Below are 17,562 nucleotides of genomic sequence, written 5' to 3' on the forward strand. Positions count from 1 at the left end.
TTTTTTTTTTTTGGCACTCTTTTTCACTTCCGATGATAGACCATTGGGTGCATCTTAGATGGCTGCTTGAAAGCTATTAAGACCCCAGTTGCTTCTCCTCACCAATGTAGGTTGTGGAACAAGATTTTTATGTATTTTGCCACTTGAGTCTGGTGTCCCCCAATACTGTGGTCCTGAGTCAGTAGATCCATTGGATCTCTCTCCCACAGTGTCTAGGTGTCTGTGAGGGATTGCTCTATGTCTATCTATTGTTTCTGTAAGAATTGTTGGTATTTTGTCACTAATTAACTTTAGAATATTTTCAGTACCCCAGACAGAAACCTTCATACCTTAGCCACCATCTCTCATCCCTTCTCAGCCCCAGACAACTACTGATCTACTTTATTTGACATCTTGATCTTCTGTTCATCGTACACCCACCACCAGCAGCAGCAGCTCCCATTGAGTTGACCGTCATGCGTGGTGACCTCGTATGTCTCAGAGCAGAACTGTGCTCTACAGTGCTTTTCAGTGGTGATCCGGAGGAGGTCACCAGGCCTTTCTTCCAAGGCACCTCTGGGTGGACTCGAACAACCAGCCTTCTGTATGACATTACAGAACCCTGTTAAGAGCGAACGTTTCGTGGGTAACCTCTCCAAGTGCCCCCTCATTTTCCGCCTGGTTCCCCCTCCCCCAATCTAACACAGCCAGGTTGCCACCCTTGCTCTGGTCCACCAGGATTGCCACCTGCTGTCTTTCTGTATTCGTAGCCGTGTCCTATGTGTTGTTCTTGTTAGCTGCCACCAAGTTGGCCTCCAACTCATGATGACTCCACAAACAACAGAATGGAACATTGCCCATTCCTGCGCCATCTTCCAACGCCGTATCAGACAATATTCCATGCGATCCACCGGATTTTCGTTGGCTGGTTTTCAGAAGTAGCATGCCAGGCCACCCTTCCTAGTCTGTCTATCTTAGTCTGGAAGCTCGGCTTCAGCTGAAACCTGCCTGCCATGGGTGACCCTGCTGGTGTCTGAAATACCAGTGGCATAGCTCCCACCATCACAGCAACTCACAGTACGACACGTGTATATTCTCAAGTACACGTCCAGATACAGGGGGCCTGTTGGGGGCGTGGGGAAAGCAGGGCTTGGATATGCAGGTCCCACAAGGCCTCGCAGGGCCGTTTGCCTGTGGCTCTGTACAGGTACTTCTCTTTTGCTCACTCTATGCCGACAGGCGGCCAGGAAGTGGGGTTTTGGGGGGTTTTTTCCCCTAAATTTTATTTATTTTGTTGTTGCTGGGAATACACAGACCACACATCAGCTCAGCAGTTTCTCCACGTACAGTTCAGTGATGTTGATAATATTCTTGGAGTTGCACAACCACTCTCACCCTCCTTTCCCAAGTTTTTTTTCTCTCATTAGCATAAACTCACAAGGGTTCCCATCTGATCTTTCAAGTTGCCATTGTCAATTCAATCTCACGTGAATACATCTTAAAAGAGCACAGTGCTCAAGGCAGACCTTTCTACTAGGTAAGCTAAACTATTGTCTGATTTTTAAGAAGACTTCAGGAGAGAGTTTTGGTTTAATGTTTAAAGATGGTCTCAGGGCAGTCGTTTCAGGGGTAGGAAGTGGTTTTACAGCAGGCGCGGCTTAGCTGGGTGGTGGCCCCCCTTCCCTGTCTTGCACTGTCATGGGGTGGATGTCCCTAAGCCTGACCCTTAGAAGGTTTCCAGCCTCACCCTTAGGCACCGTGGCCACTTACATCCTGCCTGCTCAGCACAGGGTAAGCCAGACACATAGCAGAGTGAGGAGCTGGCAAGCAAAACCCCACATAACCCCCAGATCTCCCTTAGCAGAGCTCAGCTCAGGGTTCTCCATGAGCCAGGGTTGGAGAAGAGGCCATCAGGCACGGGGGCACCAGGAGCTCCCAGCAGCGGAGGTGGCAGCTGGGGAGGAAGCATGACCGGACAGACACAGCAGCATCCTCAGCCCCTGCACAGCATGGGGGCAGCGCGACGATGAACACGGGACACCTGAACTGACTGTCTCCCCCACCAGAGATGGGCCAGCCCGGGGCCTTCCCCACAAAGAAGACCCCAAGAGGGGTGACAGCCATGAGACTGTGCCAGGTGGAAAAGTGGGGCCAGACCAGGGCAAAAGGGGGTGCTGAGGTTGAGAAGAGAATAGAGAGATGAGAGGGTAATTGGTAGTGTAGTGCCTAAGGCATTTGACTGCTAACCAGAAGGCTGGCGGTTCAAACCCACCAGCCACTCCTCGGAAGGAAGGTTGAGCAATCTACTTCTGTAGTGATACTGCCTCAGAAACACAAGGAGGGGTCTGACTTGACAGCATGTAACAACAACAATAACAAGGACAGCAGGGAGAGGGTGATCACCTGGAGGCAAGGGTGGCCAGCCTGGGTGGAGGACACGGCCCTGCTGAGACCTCCCAGTGCTCTTCTTGGGTGCTCGTGGTCCTGCTCCTTTTCCCCAGAGACCCTGCAGCCACCTCCCAGGCTCACAGCATCAGTGTGCAGAGCCCTGACGCCCTGGGATGACTTCAGGCTGTTTCAGACCACGGGGGAGGTTGTATTTTTGGGAACACACAATCTAAGGGAAGAGTGAAATTACGGGATGTATTTTAAGCATCAGGAAGCCATCGTGGGGCTTTGGAGAGAGTTGATTAAAGCCAAAGGCTGCACGGACCACCTTTTCCAAATGCTCTTGCATTTCACCAGTCTGTGTTTGTTGGAGGAGAGCAGGTGTTTGTCCATCTGCCTGGCATTTCTGCCAGATGTCTGCAGCAGGGGAGTCCCTGGGTGGCACAAGATGGTGAATGCACACGACCGCTGACTGAGAGATGAGTGGTTCGAGCCTGCCCAGAGCCACCTCCGCAGACAGCCTGACGATCCGCTCCTGAAAGACCCCAGCCTTGAACACTGTGAGCACAGTTCCGCTTGGCACTCACGAGGGCACAGGAGTCAGAAGCCACTTGATGGCAACTAACAGTGCTTAGCACAATTTGAAAAAGGAAAATAAATACAGATTTTTAAAATTTTTTTAAGTGTATTTAAAACACACACATGCATACAGGTGGCAGGTGTATCAAGTACAAACTGGCCCCGCCCTGACGAAAGTGTTTGGAAGCAGACCCGGACCCTAACGCCATGCCCACTGTTTGTAGCAGGGTTGCCTCGCACCCACAGCCTGTGCCACTTCCCCATTTTGGTTGGCTCACCATGGCGAGTGCTCCTGGGTACTTTCCTCCTGATCTGTGTGCTCACTGTCATCATATCCTGTCACCTCTTCCTTTGAAAGAGTTCCCACCACCCCCCACCCCCACGCCACCCTCACTAGCTAGTGGTGAGCGGACAGGGCCCAGGACCTGGCATGGGGACCGCACAGCATCTGACGGCCTAGGTGGTGATCAGAGTACCAAATGCCACGTTGGAACACAGCGCTGTCCCTTGCCAGGACTCAGTTTCCCCATCTGTTCCATGAGCAGGCAAACCCTTCCTTCTCAGGGCCAGGAGGGTGCATTGCCATCACGTCTGTTCCAGTTCCTAAGGGCCCCAGAGTGGGATTGCTCCAAAGGGGTCTCTTGGCTGTAAAGACCTGGCAGTCTTCTCCTGTAAAGATTACAGCCTAGGAGACCCTATGGGGCAGTTCTGCTCTGTCACACGTGGTCACTGAGTCCGAATCGCTTCGGTGCCACATGATAACCACAGTCTATACAGAAGCAGATTGCCAGGCATTTCTCCTGTGGTGCCACTGGGTGGGTTCAGGCCACCAACCTTTAGGTTAGTCATTGAGCACAAACCGTTTGCTGCTCAGAGACACTGTCTGATGAGGTGTCGCTCAACAGTGATTTCCTCTTCTGTGCTTGTTGGGGAACCAGCATTGGGGCTGGCCTCACTTCCTTTATGCTTTGACCTTCTGTACCTCAGGGGACTAGGCAGACAAGATGGAGGCTGTACCTACCTGGGGTTGGGGTGCTGGTGGGGAGTGACTGGCCCCTGGCGAAGCTCGAGGGGATTGTCTTAGTCAGAGTTCTTGAGAGAAACAGAACCAGTAAGATAAAAAGGTGTATGTTGTTATTGTTTGTCTTACAGTCTATTCCACCTCCTGGCTACCCCATGTGACAGGGTAGAACTCCCAGGTTTTTCTCCCTTAGAGCAGCTGGTGGGTTCAAATTGCCAACGTTTTGTTTAGCAACTGAGCACTTAACCATTGTGACACTAGGGCTCCATATATAGGGGCAGGATCGGGGGAGAAAGGGAGAGAGATTGACTTATTTTAAGAATTGGCTCACTCAGATGTGGGGGTGACCCTCCCTCTTGCCCATCTCAAGGAGTCATTCCTTACCTGTATAGATGTTTGCTTTGCTGCATAGAAAATACCAAAAGTCCTTGCTATCCCATCATCGGTATATGAGTTCATGCGGTTTGGAAATTTCATAGGGAAACAAACAATATCCCAAATGGGACCATTTATAATGAGCTGGTAGCTTACAGAACTAGTCTGCGCTTAAACTCCCCTCTCTGCTTAGCCTAACGTAGGCTCCTTCCCACCCAGTGGACAATCCTAACTCCTGGATTCATCCTACCATGCCATTGTGATGCCAGTCAGTTACAAAGTGAGTTTGAAAATCTTGCAAAAGGTGCAGGATTTCAGGACGTCATCAAAAGTGACCTAAAGGTTTGTTCCACTCATAACAACTTAGAGATAGAGGTTAGCAAGTGGGGAGAGGAAGGATGGTGGCAGCCTGAGGTTCAGAAGGGAATGAGTCCATTGTGCTACAAGATTTAAGCAGGCATAATTTGCCAGTTAAAAGAATAGGATTTTCATCTTGGTCCACAAAGCATAGCTAACTCCATGCTGCGTACTTGAGATTTACCTAAAACAAAGTGTCCTGCAGAAAACGGAAAAATAAAGGGTATACCAGGTGTACCAGCAGACAGACCTAGGAGAGATGGCTGCAATTTTGCCATCAGAGAAGGTGGAATTCAGGCTGCCAAGCATTACACATGGCAAAGACGATTCTTCATGGTGCCAAAAGATTTAATTCACAATGAAAGTATAGTAGTTGTGAATATCTATGCACCAAATAACACAGCCACTGCCTTTACAAAGTGAAAACTATAGGAGATACAAGAAGAAACAAATAGACACACAGTTAGAGGCTGGTCAGGTGAACGTAAAATAGGTAAGAAAATGAAATACCCAAATTACTTACTGAAGGCAAACCTGTGCTCATATGGTGAGACTTTTGCTCTGATATTAGAGAGTATAACCTTAAGTATATACATCAGACATTCACAAAAACTTTTCACATACCTATCATTTCCAAAAGCAGAAATATTACAAGCATCACTCTGGCAATGCAATAAATCTGGAAATTGTTTTAAAAACTCTTCTACGTGGAAAATGTTTTTTCAAAGAAAAATAAAATTTCTAAACAATTCCTGGATTAAGGGGGACATACCCAAACCAAAACCTGCTGCAATTGAGTCAATTCCAACTCATAGAGACCCTGTAAGAGTAGAGCTGCCTCATAGGGTTTCCAGGGCTGTAATCTGTATGGAAGCAAGCTGCCACATTCTTTCTCTTATGGAGCAGCTGGTAAGTTTGAACTACCAATGGTTCAGTTAGCTAAATGCTTAACCACCAGGACTTCTGAGGGGAATACACTCAGTGCAAAACGAAATTCACTGCCATTGAGTCAGTTCCAATTCATTGCAACCCCCATTAGGTTTCCAAGGCAGTAAATCTTTACGGAAGTAGATTGCCCCATCTTCCTTCCACAGAACTGTTGGTGAGTTTGAACTGCCAACCTTCTAGTTAGCAGTCACATGCCTTAGGCTCTGCACCACCACAGCTCTTTAAGGGGAATGTATGAACTAAAATTAGATTCTTTTTTTCAATTAGTAGCAAAAACTACATATATAAAAGAACTTAGGGGATAAAGCAGCAATCAGAGGAAAATTTGTAGCCATCAGTAATTACTTTATATCCATTAATATGAAAGTAAGGGAATTACTTTTCAAACTCAAAAATAATAATAATAAGGCTAAGATAAAGACAAAATAAACCCAAAAAGAGAATAATTTACATATAAGATAAGCCCATGGGAACCTGATGAATTCCTCCAATATTTTCTGTGCAGTAAGAATCACACAAGACCCTCCCCCATCAACACTTGATTTGTTCTCTCTTCTTTCTGTGACCTGTCACATGGTTTCATTGTAACCTCAACCAAAATTTAGTGAAAATATGAGATAAAATCACTTGTTTTGAAATGGTTTTGTTTTAATTTTGAAGACCCAGCCTCCTGGGCCTTTTAGGACATCTTTTTCAAAGGGCCTTCCCTAGCCCCCAAAGACCCTGGTGGTACAGTTTGCTCTCATTTATTAACCTAAAGGTTAGCGGTTCAAATCTACCCAGCGGTTCCACAGAAGAAAGGCGTGGCAAACTGCTTCTGTAAAACGTACAGCCAAGAAAACCCTGTAGAGCACATTTCTGCTGTGATGCACGTGGAGTTATCAGAGTTAGAATCTACTCGAAGGCAGTGGAGGTCATGTTTTGGTTTTGTCCTGACTCCAGAAGTCCTCTCTGCATTTTTCCCATGTTTCTTCCACTTGTGTGGCTGGCTGTTCTGGGTCCAAGTGATGATGCTTCTCGTGAACAGCAGGATGACAGGGAGGAAGCTCTATATCCTGTCCTCACATTGCTCTCTACACATGCCTGCTCCTTACACGTCTGGCCAGTGACTAACTGTTCAGAGCCTGCCGGAAGCACCAGGCAACAGGAAGAGAACAGACCTGGGAGGCTGGGTTTTGGCCAGGGCCCTGGGAGCCTCCACCTCCTCATATGTGAAATGGGGAGAGAAAGGGGTGGGGATGACTCCTCCACTTCCTGCCCTGCACCCACCTGCATCTGCCCGTGGTACAGCCTGGGGGGGGGTTGTCCCCCTCCCCTAGCAGCTGCTCCTTTCCCATCAACACCCTCTCCCCCATCCTCAACTTCCTGTATCACTCTAACTGGCACCTGACCCCCTGGTTCTGCCTCTGCCTCACCTCTGAAGTGACCTCTGACCACCTTCCCTGCACAGCAGCTCCATCGAAACACCATCAGCTGTGTTTTCACTTCCTCCCTGTCCTCCTCCACCCCCACTGTCTGCTCCCAGCCCCACTGTTGTAAGCCCCTAGTGTCTTAGTCAGCGTTCTTTAAAGAAACAGAACTAGTGAGATAAGTATAGAGAAATTTGCTTCAAGGAATTGGCTCACAGGATTGTAGGTCAAGAGGCAAGCTGGAGATCTCTGTAGGCTTACTTCTCAGGATCCATAGGTCAGGTGACAGGAAGAGAGCAGAGTTAAAAGAGAAAGAGAGCACACGTTCTGCCAAAATATCTATTTATAATCTGAAGACAATCACATCCTTAAAAAAAAAAACCTCCCCTTTCAACTGATTGATTGCATTAGGTTGCATTATGGAAGATCATGACATGACATAATGGAGCAGTAACTAGACTGCTGTTCAGCCAAACTGTTGGGAATCCTAGCTTAGCTAAATTGACACATGAAAATAACTATCACACCCCAGAGAGTTGGTTTTTCTGTCTTTTTCTTACTCAGCCTCCCAGACATGTGACCTGCTAACCTGACCCTCGTCCGTGCCTCCTGGTCCTGCTCCCATGCGTCCCTGCTGAGCCTGGATGACACTCCCCACCCTCTGGTGCCTGTACCTCTCTCTGGAGCTGTGTCTGAGTCTTCTGCCAGCCCTGCACTTGCCCTGGCCTCAGGAGACCAATCCAGTCACTGTCAATTCGACTGTGACTCAGAGTAGACTGATGCTTCATAGGGTTTCAGGTGCTGATTTTTCAGAAGTAAATCACCAGGCCTTTCTTCTGAGGCATCTCTGGGTTGGCTCAAACCTCCAGCCTTTTTTCTAGCAGCTGAATGAGTTTGCACCATCCATCAGCACCTGGTTCAAACCAGGCTGGGTCAGCCGCTCGGTTTGGGACTTAGGAGAGGGTTGGCAGACCTCTCTCTGCCTCAGTTCCCTCATCTGAAAATGGAGACAGCAAGTCTGTCTCTTAGCAGAGCACAGGCAAGGAAGGGCCTAGCATGGGGTTGGTGTGGATGACATGTCCTCACCGGTAAGCTGGCAGCATTAGAAAATACCTAACTTCAGGAAGAGGGATCAGAAGAAGGAAGATTAGCCCAAAGCTGATTCCTGTGAAGTGGAGGTCAGACATACCTTCATTCTCAATTTTTTTTTTTTTTTTTAACCAAATCTAATACCAGCTGTCCTTCCAATGGTATTCTCTATTTCTCTCCTGGATTCAATAATTCATTACCACACAGATTTCACAGACCATCCTCATGATTATATGGTTTATTAGGGAAGTAACACATTACAGCTCAGGTAACAGGATACAACTTAGGAAAGAAGATACAGTTCTTCAATCAGGACAGGTTCTAACCTGGACAGCTCTCAATTTTCAGTAGTGTTTGCAGGCCAGTCTTGCTCTAATTCTGACTTCTACCATCAGGGCCTCTCTCTCAGCCAGGCTAGCAGGCCCTTCTCTTGGCCATGCTAGGCTCCTCGCAACCTCTGTCCTGCTTGGACAAGTGTTACAGCTCTTTGGCTCCACTGACAGGTACCTGGAGGCATGCCACTCTGCCAGCAAGCATCCTGCCCTAATAAGACAGTAGGCTCTCTCACTCCGTGGATCAGGAAGCCCACCACGGCTGTCCTATGCCCATCTCCTGGTTTGCCGCTTGCCCTGCTACCACCGTCTCAGGCCATCTTGTACCAACCATCTCATGCCATCTGCAGTGTTACAGCTTTCTCTGGCTTCTGAGTCTAGGAGGTTCTCAGCACAGGGACTCCAGGTTCAAAGGACTCACTCCACTCCCAACTGTTCTTGATGGCAATTAGATCCCCCTCAACTTCTCTGGGATTAGCTCTTTTATAAGCCTACTTCTCCCACCAATACCACGAACTGACCAAGTCTATTAGCAGGCCTCAGTCACCTAATTTCCCTAGTAATGGACAATCCCTGCAAGGGTTTTACACACCTCATCTGCATAGTAAATTGTCCAATCCCTTCCTTCTCATTGTGGCCTAGGAAATAATTTCAGCAGAACTATGAATTTAGGTCCAGTAAGTACAAAAGAGAAACCTTTTGCACTGCCCCTCTGTTCTTCCTAAAACACAAAAATGCTCATTCCAACCAAGGCAAGGGCCATGCTGTTTTTGTTTTGTTTTACTTTTTATCATGATTTGCATGAAAGTTTACAGAGCAAATTCACTTTCCATACAGCAGCTCGCCTACACTTTGTCTCACGACATTGACTGCAATTTCCCACAGGCAGCAGCTCCCCTCCCACTTCCTCCCCATAGTTATCCCTTCCCTGTGTCCTTCCCTCCATGCACTCCTGCCCCCTGAGCTGACTCCCTGTGCATAGATAGCCCTGCTGTTCTCCCATGATTGATCTCTCCAAGGAGTGTATCTACCTAATGTAAATGTTCAGCTCACATGCCTGTCTTTCATTTGGCTGGAAGCCACAAGAGTGGGTTCAGTTCCAGACCTGAAGGGCAGCTAGGGGCCATAGTCTTAGGGGTCCTACTAGGCTCTATCAGACCAGCAAACCTTGTCTGTTTTTTTCCCAAATGATTTTCAGTTTTGTTCCACATTGTTCTCCCACTCTATCCAGGATCTCCCACATAGATCCCCCTTTGAGTGGTTGACAGCGGTAGCCAGGCACTATCTAGTTCTTCTGGTCTCATAGTCATATAGGCTGAGGATTGCATGGTGTACCAGTTGCTTGGACTAATTGTTTCCATGCATCTTTGGTTTTCTTCATTCTTCTTTGCTCTGGACGAGGAGAGACCCATCATTGCATCTAGACGGCTGCTTACAAGCTGTTAAGATCCCATTTGCTACTCACTGAAATAGGAGGTGGAACAATGTTTTTGTGTAGCATGTGATGCCAGTTGAGCTTGATGTCCTCTGAGATGATGGCCCCGAGCCCACAAGGCCATCCTGTTTTGAGAGAAAAACATGTCCTTGGATATTATGAGCTGGATAGGATGTTTAACCTGGACGTCTCTGATTTAAGAAGCCTCTCTGTTATTAGCTGGTGTCAAGTTGGTTCTGATTCATGGCAACCCTGTGTGCAGTAGAGTGAAACACTGGCCGAGCTCACAGTCTTTGGTACATTTGAATCCATTGTTGAGGCCACTGTGTATTTTTATACTTGCCAACCTAAGAGGCTCATCCTTCAGCGCTGTATCAGACAGTGTTCTGTTGTGATCCAGAGAGTTTTCAGTGGCTGATTTTGTGGAAGTAGATCACTAGGCCTTTCTTCCTAGTCTGTCTTAGTCTCAAAGCACCGCCAAAACCTGTCCACGATGGGTGACCCTGCTGGTGTTTGAACTCCTGGTTACATAGCTTTACCAGCTACCACTGAGTCGACTCTGACTCGGGCAGTCTCGTGTCTGTTAGAGTAAAGCTGTGCTCCCTGGGGTTTTCAGTGGCTGGTTTTGTGGAAGCAGATCACCAGGCCTTTCTTCTGAGGCACCTCTGGGAAACGCATACCTCCAGCCTTTCAAGCAAGTGTTCACCTTAACCATTTGTACCACCAGGGACTCCCAAAGCCTCTTGTGAGGTTATGTATTTTTTTTTTCTCCAAAGAATACAACTTATTCTAAAAAAAAACATATGTTATGAAAGAGGAGAAGTTGGTTACATGGAAGCCTTCCTCGGGAGCATTTTGCCAGAACTGTGGTGTTATTCTGGCCCGTGGGGAAATGGCACTGGCACCTGGAGCTCCCCAGCCTCACAACTGGGCCACTTCCTCCCTCCCTACAGCCTGACCCCACTTGCTCCATCGTGGGGCAGGTTGCACCCCTACGGCCAGCACGAGAATGACAATAGCACCCCTCACTGCGCACACCAGGCCAGCATTTCCTCGTTGGCTCAGACGTGTAATCACACAAACCGGATATTTTTAGACCGGCTGTTGAGACACGCTGTGTGCTGGGACTGAATACCAGACGCGTGAGGTCACCCCTCCTGGGAGCAGTTGATGAATTCAGAGCCAGTGTTCAGGACCAGGCTGCGCTCGCCTCCAACCAGACTCTGTGTCCCCAGGGCTCCAGTCCTGGCTGTTTTTCTAGAAATCACCATGTAGACTCATCCCTAGGAGTCTCTGGGTGGCACCATGGTCGACTCTTAGATTAGAGGCTTGAACCTATCCAGAGATGCTGTATCTTGGTGTCTTCGAGCTGCTGTAACAGAAATCCCACGAGCGGGTGGCTTTAAAGACAGAAATTCATTTCCTCACAGTTCAGGAGACTAGGAGTCCGGGTGACCGTTTCTGACGGGTCACAGCCGTTGAAAACCCTGTGGAGCAGTTCTGCTCGGCACCCTTGGAGTGTCCATGCGTCAGACTTGATGGCAGCTGTTTTGTTGTTGTTGTTTTGGTTTTGTTTTTAATGTCCTAGATTCATCTCTCCTGGAGTGGCCAGAAGACTTTTCATTTTGGGTGTCACCTGGAAACCTCTCTCACCTGGGGTCCCTCGCACCTAGGGGCTGCTCACCCTCCTCCAGCCCCGTCTCCTGTTGGCTTCTCCATCCATCCCGGCTCCTTTCCTGCTTGAGTCCCCCAAAGACCCCATTACCCCCTTGTCTCTGGTCTATTAAACCCTCTGGGGTGGTGGGTGCTGGCTAGAAAGGGGCTCACCGAGGAGCCTGGGGGATAGGAGTGATCTCTGTTGTAATCTGGGTGCGAGTTGGTTGGTTGGGTACCTGGGAGGCCTCAGAGGGGGAAACCCCCAAACTGCACACTTGCTGCACTCTGTGTACCTGACACCTGGAAAAAGTGTGGGGGGGCACCTCCCACTTGTTTTCCCCTGAAATCCCAGGACTCCTTGAGGGTGGGCCAACTTCACCTCCACACCCACACACCCAGCCAGGGCTGGCCAAGTCCTGAGCTTGGGTCAGGCCAGGTGCAGCCAACTTCTTCTGTAAAGAGCCCAGTGATAAACATGTCAGGCTCTGAAGACCAGGTGTTCTCTATTATAGTAACTCTACTCTGCTACTGTATTATGGAAGCAGCCACAGACCATACGTAAATGAATGGGCACGGCTGTGTGCCAATAAAACTTTATTGATGGACACTGACATTTGAATAGAATTCTCATGAGTCATGAAATACTATTCTTCTTTGGATTTTTTCCTATCGTTTTCGGGAATGTAAAAGCCATTTGGAGTGTTGAAAGCAGGGACTCAAGCACATACATGCACACCATTGTTCACTGCAACACTGTTCACAGCAGCCAAAAGGTCCAAGAGTCCATCAGCAGATGGATGGAGAATCACAGTGTGGCCCCTCTATACAATGGAATGTTACTCAACCATAAAAAAAGAAGCCCTGATAACATGCTTCAACCTGAATGAACCTTGAAAACATACTGAGTGAAAAAAGCCGGACACAAAAGGACAAAAATTGTCAGATTCTGTTTATATAAAATGTCCAGAATAGGCAAGTCCATAGAAACAGAAAGTGAATTAGTGGTTGTCAGGGGCCCAGAAAGGAAGAATCACTGCTTATGGGCACAGAGCTTCCTTTCATAGTAACGAGGAAGTTGTGGAATAGAGGTAGTGGTTGCACAACATCATGAACATAACTAATGCCACTGAATTGTACACTTGAAAGTGGCTAAAATGGCAAATTTTATATATATATACATTGTTGTTGTTGTTGTTGTTGTTATATGCCGTCGAGTCGGCCCCGACTCATAGCGACCCCTCCTTGGGTTTCCGAGGCAGTATCACTATAGAAGTAGGATTGCCCAACCTTCCTTCCAAGGAGTGGTTGCACACTGAGTCGTACCTGCAGGCTTCTGCCACATCCAGGGTGATTCTGGCCCTTCCCTGCACCCTGAGTGACAGCAGCTCCTAGGGATGTGAGGTGTCTGCCATTGGAGGGAGCATGGTCTGAAACCCCACTTTTGCTTCCCCACAGGCTTTCGGCAACGCCAAGACAGCCCACAACAACAACTCCAGCCGCTTCGGGAAGTTCATCCAAGTCAACTACCTGGAGAGTGGCATCGTGCGTGGGTGAGTGGCACTGCAGGAGTTGGTCTGGGGTCTCGGGGGTCCCTCTGGCAGAGGGAGTGAGTGCAGCCATCACAGGTATCAGCCCAGAGTTTCAGACCCTGGTATGAGTGCAAACACTGTGGGTGCTGACATCAGTTTGGGCTGTCAGGGATTCTTGCAGTAAGAGGGGAGTAAGTGGCCATCGCAGGCATCAGTCCAGGCTGTGGATGGATGGATAGATGTATTGATTCGTGAATGGATGGATGAGTGAATGGGTGGGTGGATGGGTCAGTGGACAGATGGGTAGATGGGTACTCGGGCATGCGAGTGGTAGAGTGATAGATAACTAGATGGGATCCCCCAGGAGAAAGGCCACTGCCCTGTGCAACAGGCTCTGCTCTCAGCCGTTTTTCCAGGCTTTGGACAAAGGCCAGTGATCAGATTTACAGGTGGCCAGACTCAGAAGGCTAAGGAATATACCTTACTCCTTATTTACTGTCTCATTATCCGTCATTTCACATTTATAACCATAGTAAAAAACCTATCCAACTGTTTTGTGTGTTAATGACACATCTGGCAGTAATGAACGCCAAAGTTCAAGGAGAGAAAAAGGCTATGTGTCAATGTGGCTGAGCCATGATTCTTAGTGGTTTGACATTTATATAATGAAGGTAATTTGGCGGTTACATCATGGTGTAATTTAGCAATTACATGATGTAGTCACCCTCCATTTTGTGATCTGATGTAGTCATCTTACATTTTCACATAATACCAATTTTCACATAATGACCTGGTCTTCAGCACCTAACCATGTCGCTAAGTCAGGAGTGGGTGTATACCGGGTTTCTGAGGCAGTGTCGCCAAGGATCTGGACCAACTGGTGCCATTTGGGAGTGACAGGTTTCTGGTGACAAGGGACTTCAGTGGCGAGGGCCCTTCCAGTGTGCTCCCAAGGGTGGTAGTGCTTGGGTGAGTGAATGATCCCTCCAGAAGAACACTTACATCAACCCCCAGGGAGTGCAGGGGCTGGAGGAGAAGGGTCCTGTCTGCTCATGTCAACCAAGGATCCAAGGATCCCCTATCTGTTGGGGACTCTTAGACTCCACAGAATTCCTGCCCTTAGGATTGGGAGAGACACTCGCAACAGGCACATGAAGAGGTCTCAGGCCACTAAGTGGTGAGGGAAGCCCCACATTAAGGTGACCCCTGGGCCACCATCCACATGCCACAAGGGTGCAAGTTGAGAGAGGACAGGAGCACGGAGTGTGAGGGCATGGGGAGAAGAGGGGTGCAGCAGGGAATGACCCACATATCCTGAAAAAGGCCAGACAGGAAATGTGTCCACACACACATATCAGCTCTGCCACTGCAGCCCTGAACCATCCACAGATGGAGGGACATATGTGGCCAGATTCAACCCAGGGTTGCCAGTCCAGGTGTGGGACAGCAGGTGAGGCCACAGGGGCCCATGGGGCAGGCTTGAGGAGTCTGCCCCCTACTGAGAGTGCGAGTCCCCTGGCCACTGTGTGGAGGAATGGATAGATGGATTCATGAGCAAATGGGTGGGTGGAGGATGGATGGATGGACTCATGAATGAATGGATGAGTGGAGGATGAATGAATGGATAGAAGGATGGTTGACTCATTCCATGAGTAGATGGATGGATGGATGGTTGGATTCATGAGTGGATAGGTGGATGGATAGATGGGTAAATTATGGGTAGATGGCCTAGGATGGCATCATGGAAACCACTGAGGCCAGGCTGGGTACAGTGTGGGTAGGATTCTGACACAGTTGAGAGTCTGGTAGGAGTTCACCACTTGCCATCTGATGGTCTGAGAGGACAGGGAAGTTCAAGTTGGTTCAAGCTTCAACTTGCTGCATTTGAGGTACCCTCAGGCTGCAGTCAGGGCCAGAAACAAAAAGTAGAGGCCATCCATCTGTGTATTGTTAATGGTATGTAGAGCCATAGGGCTTCCAGGGTCTCCCAGGAGAGTGGCAGCTGGAGAGGAGGAGTCTAGGGTCTGAGTTGGGCATTCTGGAAGGTTCCATGGCCTGGCTGCACGCAGGAATACCTCACACTCCCCCCACACCAGATTCTGATGGCAGCCATGGGACTTTTAAAGGCCCCAGGCAATTCAATGAGCAGCAGGATGAGGAGCCCTGACCTTCAGCAGTTGGGGAAGCCCAAGTGCCAACTTCCAGAAACAGAAGGCAACAGCCCTTCAGGAAGGAAGCGACCATCAAGGACAACAAACAGACTGAGGTTGATCCAGAGCTTTGAGATTCCTCTCCCTCTTGAAGGCCATTTCAACATGACTCTTCACAGCGTGACAGGAAGTTTATTTCATGAGTCCTTCAGCCCCTGGCCACCACCTGACTGTCAGTCTGCTGTACTGTGGTGGCTTGCGTGTTGCTGTGATGCTACGAGCTATGCCAACAGTATTTCAAATAGCAGCAGGATCACCCATGGTGGACAGGTTTCAGCCAAGCTTTCAGACTAAGACAGACTGGGAAGAAAGGCCTGGAGGTCTGCTTCCAGAACTCAGCCAGTGAAAACCGTGGATTGCAACAGAACACTGTCCAGCGTGCTTGCTTTGGACACGTCATCAGGAGGGAGCAGCTGCTGGAGGAAAACATCATGTTTGGCAAAGCCACGTATCAAAGTAGAACTGGGCTCTGTAGGGTATCCCATGAGCTTCCCTCAGGGGCTGGGCCTCCTGTTACAAGAAAGAGAAGATCATGTTGAGGGAAAGAAGCCAGACCAAAGGACAAATCTGACATGAAATGTCTGGCCCAGTAGATGCAGAGAGACAGTTTACTGGTGGTTCCTGGGGCAGGAGGGATGGAGTAGGGAGTCACTCACTGCTTGGGGGCACTGACTTTCTGTGTGTTGTTGTTGCTGTTGTTTTGAGCTGCTGTCAGCTCAGCCCCTGATTCATGGCAGGCGGCCCTGTGCACAACAGAAAGAAACTCTGCCTGGTCCTGTGCCTTCACTGTGACCGTTGTAGCCCATGGCGCTTTCACTGGCTCATTTCCTGGAGTCAGTTGCCAGGCCTTTCTTCCGAGTCCATCTTAGTCTGGAAGCTCCGCTGAAGCCTATCAGCATCCCAGCAATACGCAGGCCTCCAGGGACAGACAAGGGGTGGCCGGGCAGGAGGTGCACTGGTTGGAAATTCAATCAGGATTTCCTGCATCCCAAAAAAAAAAACAAACTCATAGAGTCGATTCCAACTCATAGCGACCCCCATCGGGTTTCCAAGGCTGTAAATCTTTACATAAGTAGATCACCCCATCTTCCTTCTGTGTAATGGCTGGTGGGTTTGAACCACTGACCTTCTGGTTAGCAGCCAAATGCCTTATCCACTACACCACCGAAACTCCTTATGGAGATCTCCTGCATGGACACTGAGAACTCTTTCACTGAACCACCACTGTCCTCTGTACCTTAAAGCTGTTTTAAAAATTTACAAAAGTCAGATATTGTCTTAAGTTTTCAACGGGAAAGGAAAAATGTAGCTCCTAGGGAGATGGTGGTGAAACACCAGGCAAGCTTCCTATGTAAATCGTGAACAAGCGCATAAAACCACCCTGTTTCCCACCAGGGCCAACCGAGTAGGCCATGCCCTGACCCACAGGCAGCTGACGCTCACATGATACAAACCTGGGCTCCCATGTCAGCTCCGGTCTCATCCACGTTCATACAGGGCCCACGTCGTGGGAGCAGAAGGGCCTGGCCAAGTTCTTGTTGTTACAGATCATAGCTGGCGATTGGGGCAGTATTTGGGGTGATTTTACTACGTGTGTGTGTATTTACATTGTCCAGAGTTATGGTGTCACAGTGGTTAAGCACTCAGTGGCAAACCAGTTCCAACCCACTAGCTGCTCCACGGAAGAAAAGACCTGGTGATCTGCTCCCACAAAGATTACCGCCTCGGAAACCTGTTGTGCAGTTGAGCTCTATCACCTGCAGTCAGTAGAAGTCAGAGTCAGCTTGATGGCATGCGACAGCAGTTGACATTATGGAGTCCCTAGGTGGTGCGAGTGGTGAACACGCTCAACCATGAACCAGAAGGGTGGGGGGTCAAGTTCCCCCAGAGGCACTTAGAGATAGGCCTGGTGATCAACTTCTGAAAACCGGAGGTCACTGTTTGTCAGTACAGCAATGGGTATTTTCATTTTTTTTTTTTTTTTAGTTATTCACATTGTGTCAAAGGACGTTAACGTGGAGCTAGTGCCACAGATGCCTTAGTGCTAGTGCCACTGTAGCAGAACTGCCACAGGTTAGTGGCTTTACAAAACAGAAATTTACTTTCTCCCAGTTTAGGAGGCTAGAAGTTCAAATTCAGGGCACCAGACCTAGGGGATGGCTCTCTCTCTCTGTCAGCTCTGGGGACGGTCCTTGTCTCAGCCTCTCCAGCCAGCCATCCTCGCAGTTGCTGGGCTTGTAGGCTGGTCGGCCTCC

General features: G+C 48.9%; 1 protein-coding gene across 1 annotated transcript in view; it reads left to right on the plus strand.

Annotated features, from left to right (window-relative positions):
• The window catches only part of MYO9B (myosin IXB), a 90,267-nt gene that overhangs the window by 12,093 nt on the left and 60,612 nt on the right, over positions 1-17,562 (plus strand). Inside the window, exon 2 of the mRNA XM_007945457.2 lies at positions 13,024-13,118. Coding sequence (XP_007943648.2) covers positions 13,024-13,118 — 95 coding nt within the window. The remainder of the gene's footprint in view (positions 1-13,023; positions 13,119-17,562) is intronic.

Source organism: Orycteropus afer, unplaced genomic scaffold (assembly GCF_000298275.1).
Source record: "Orycteropus afer afer isolate SDZICR_OR568_19922 unplaced genomic scaffold, OryAfe1.0 scaffold00136, whole genome shotgun sequence".
Taxonomy (NCBI): Eukaryota; Metazoa; Chordata; class Mammalia; order Tubulidentata; family Orycteropodidae; genus Orycteropus; species Orycteropus afer.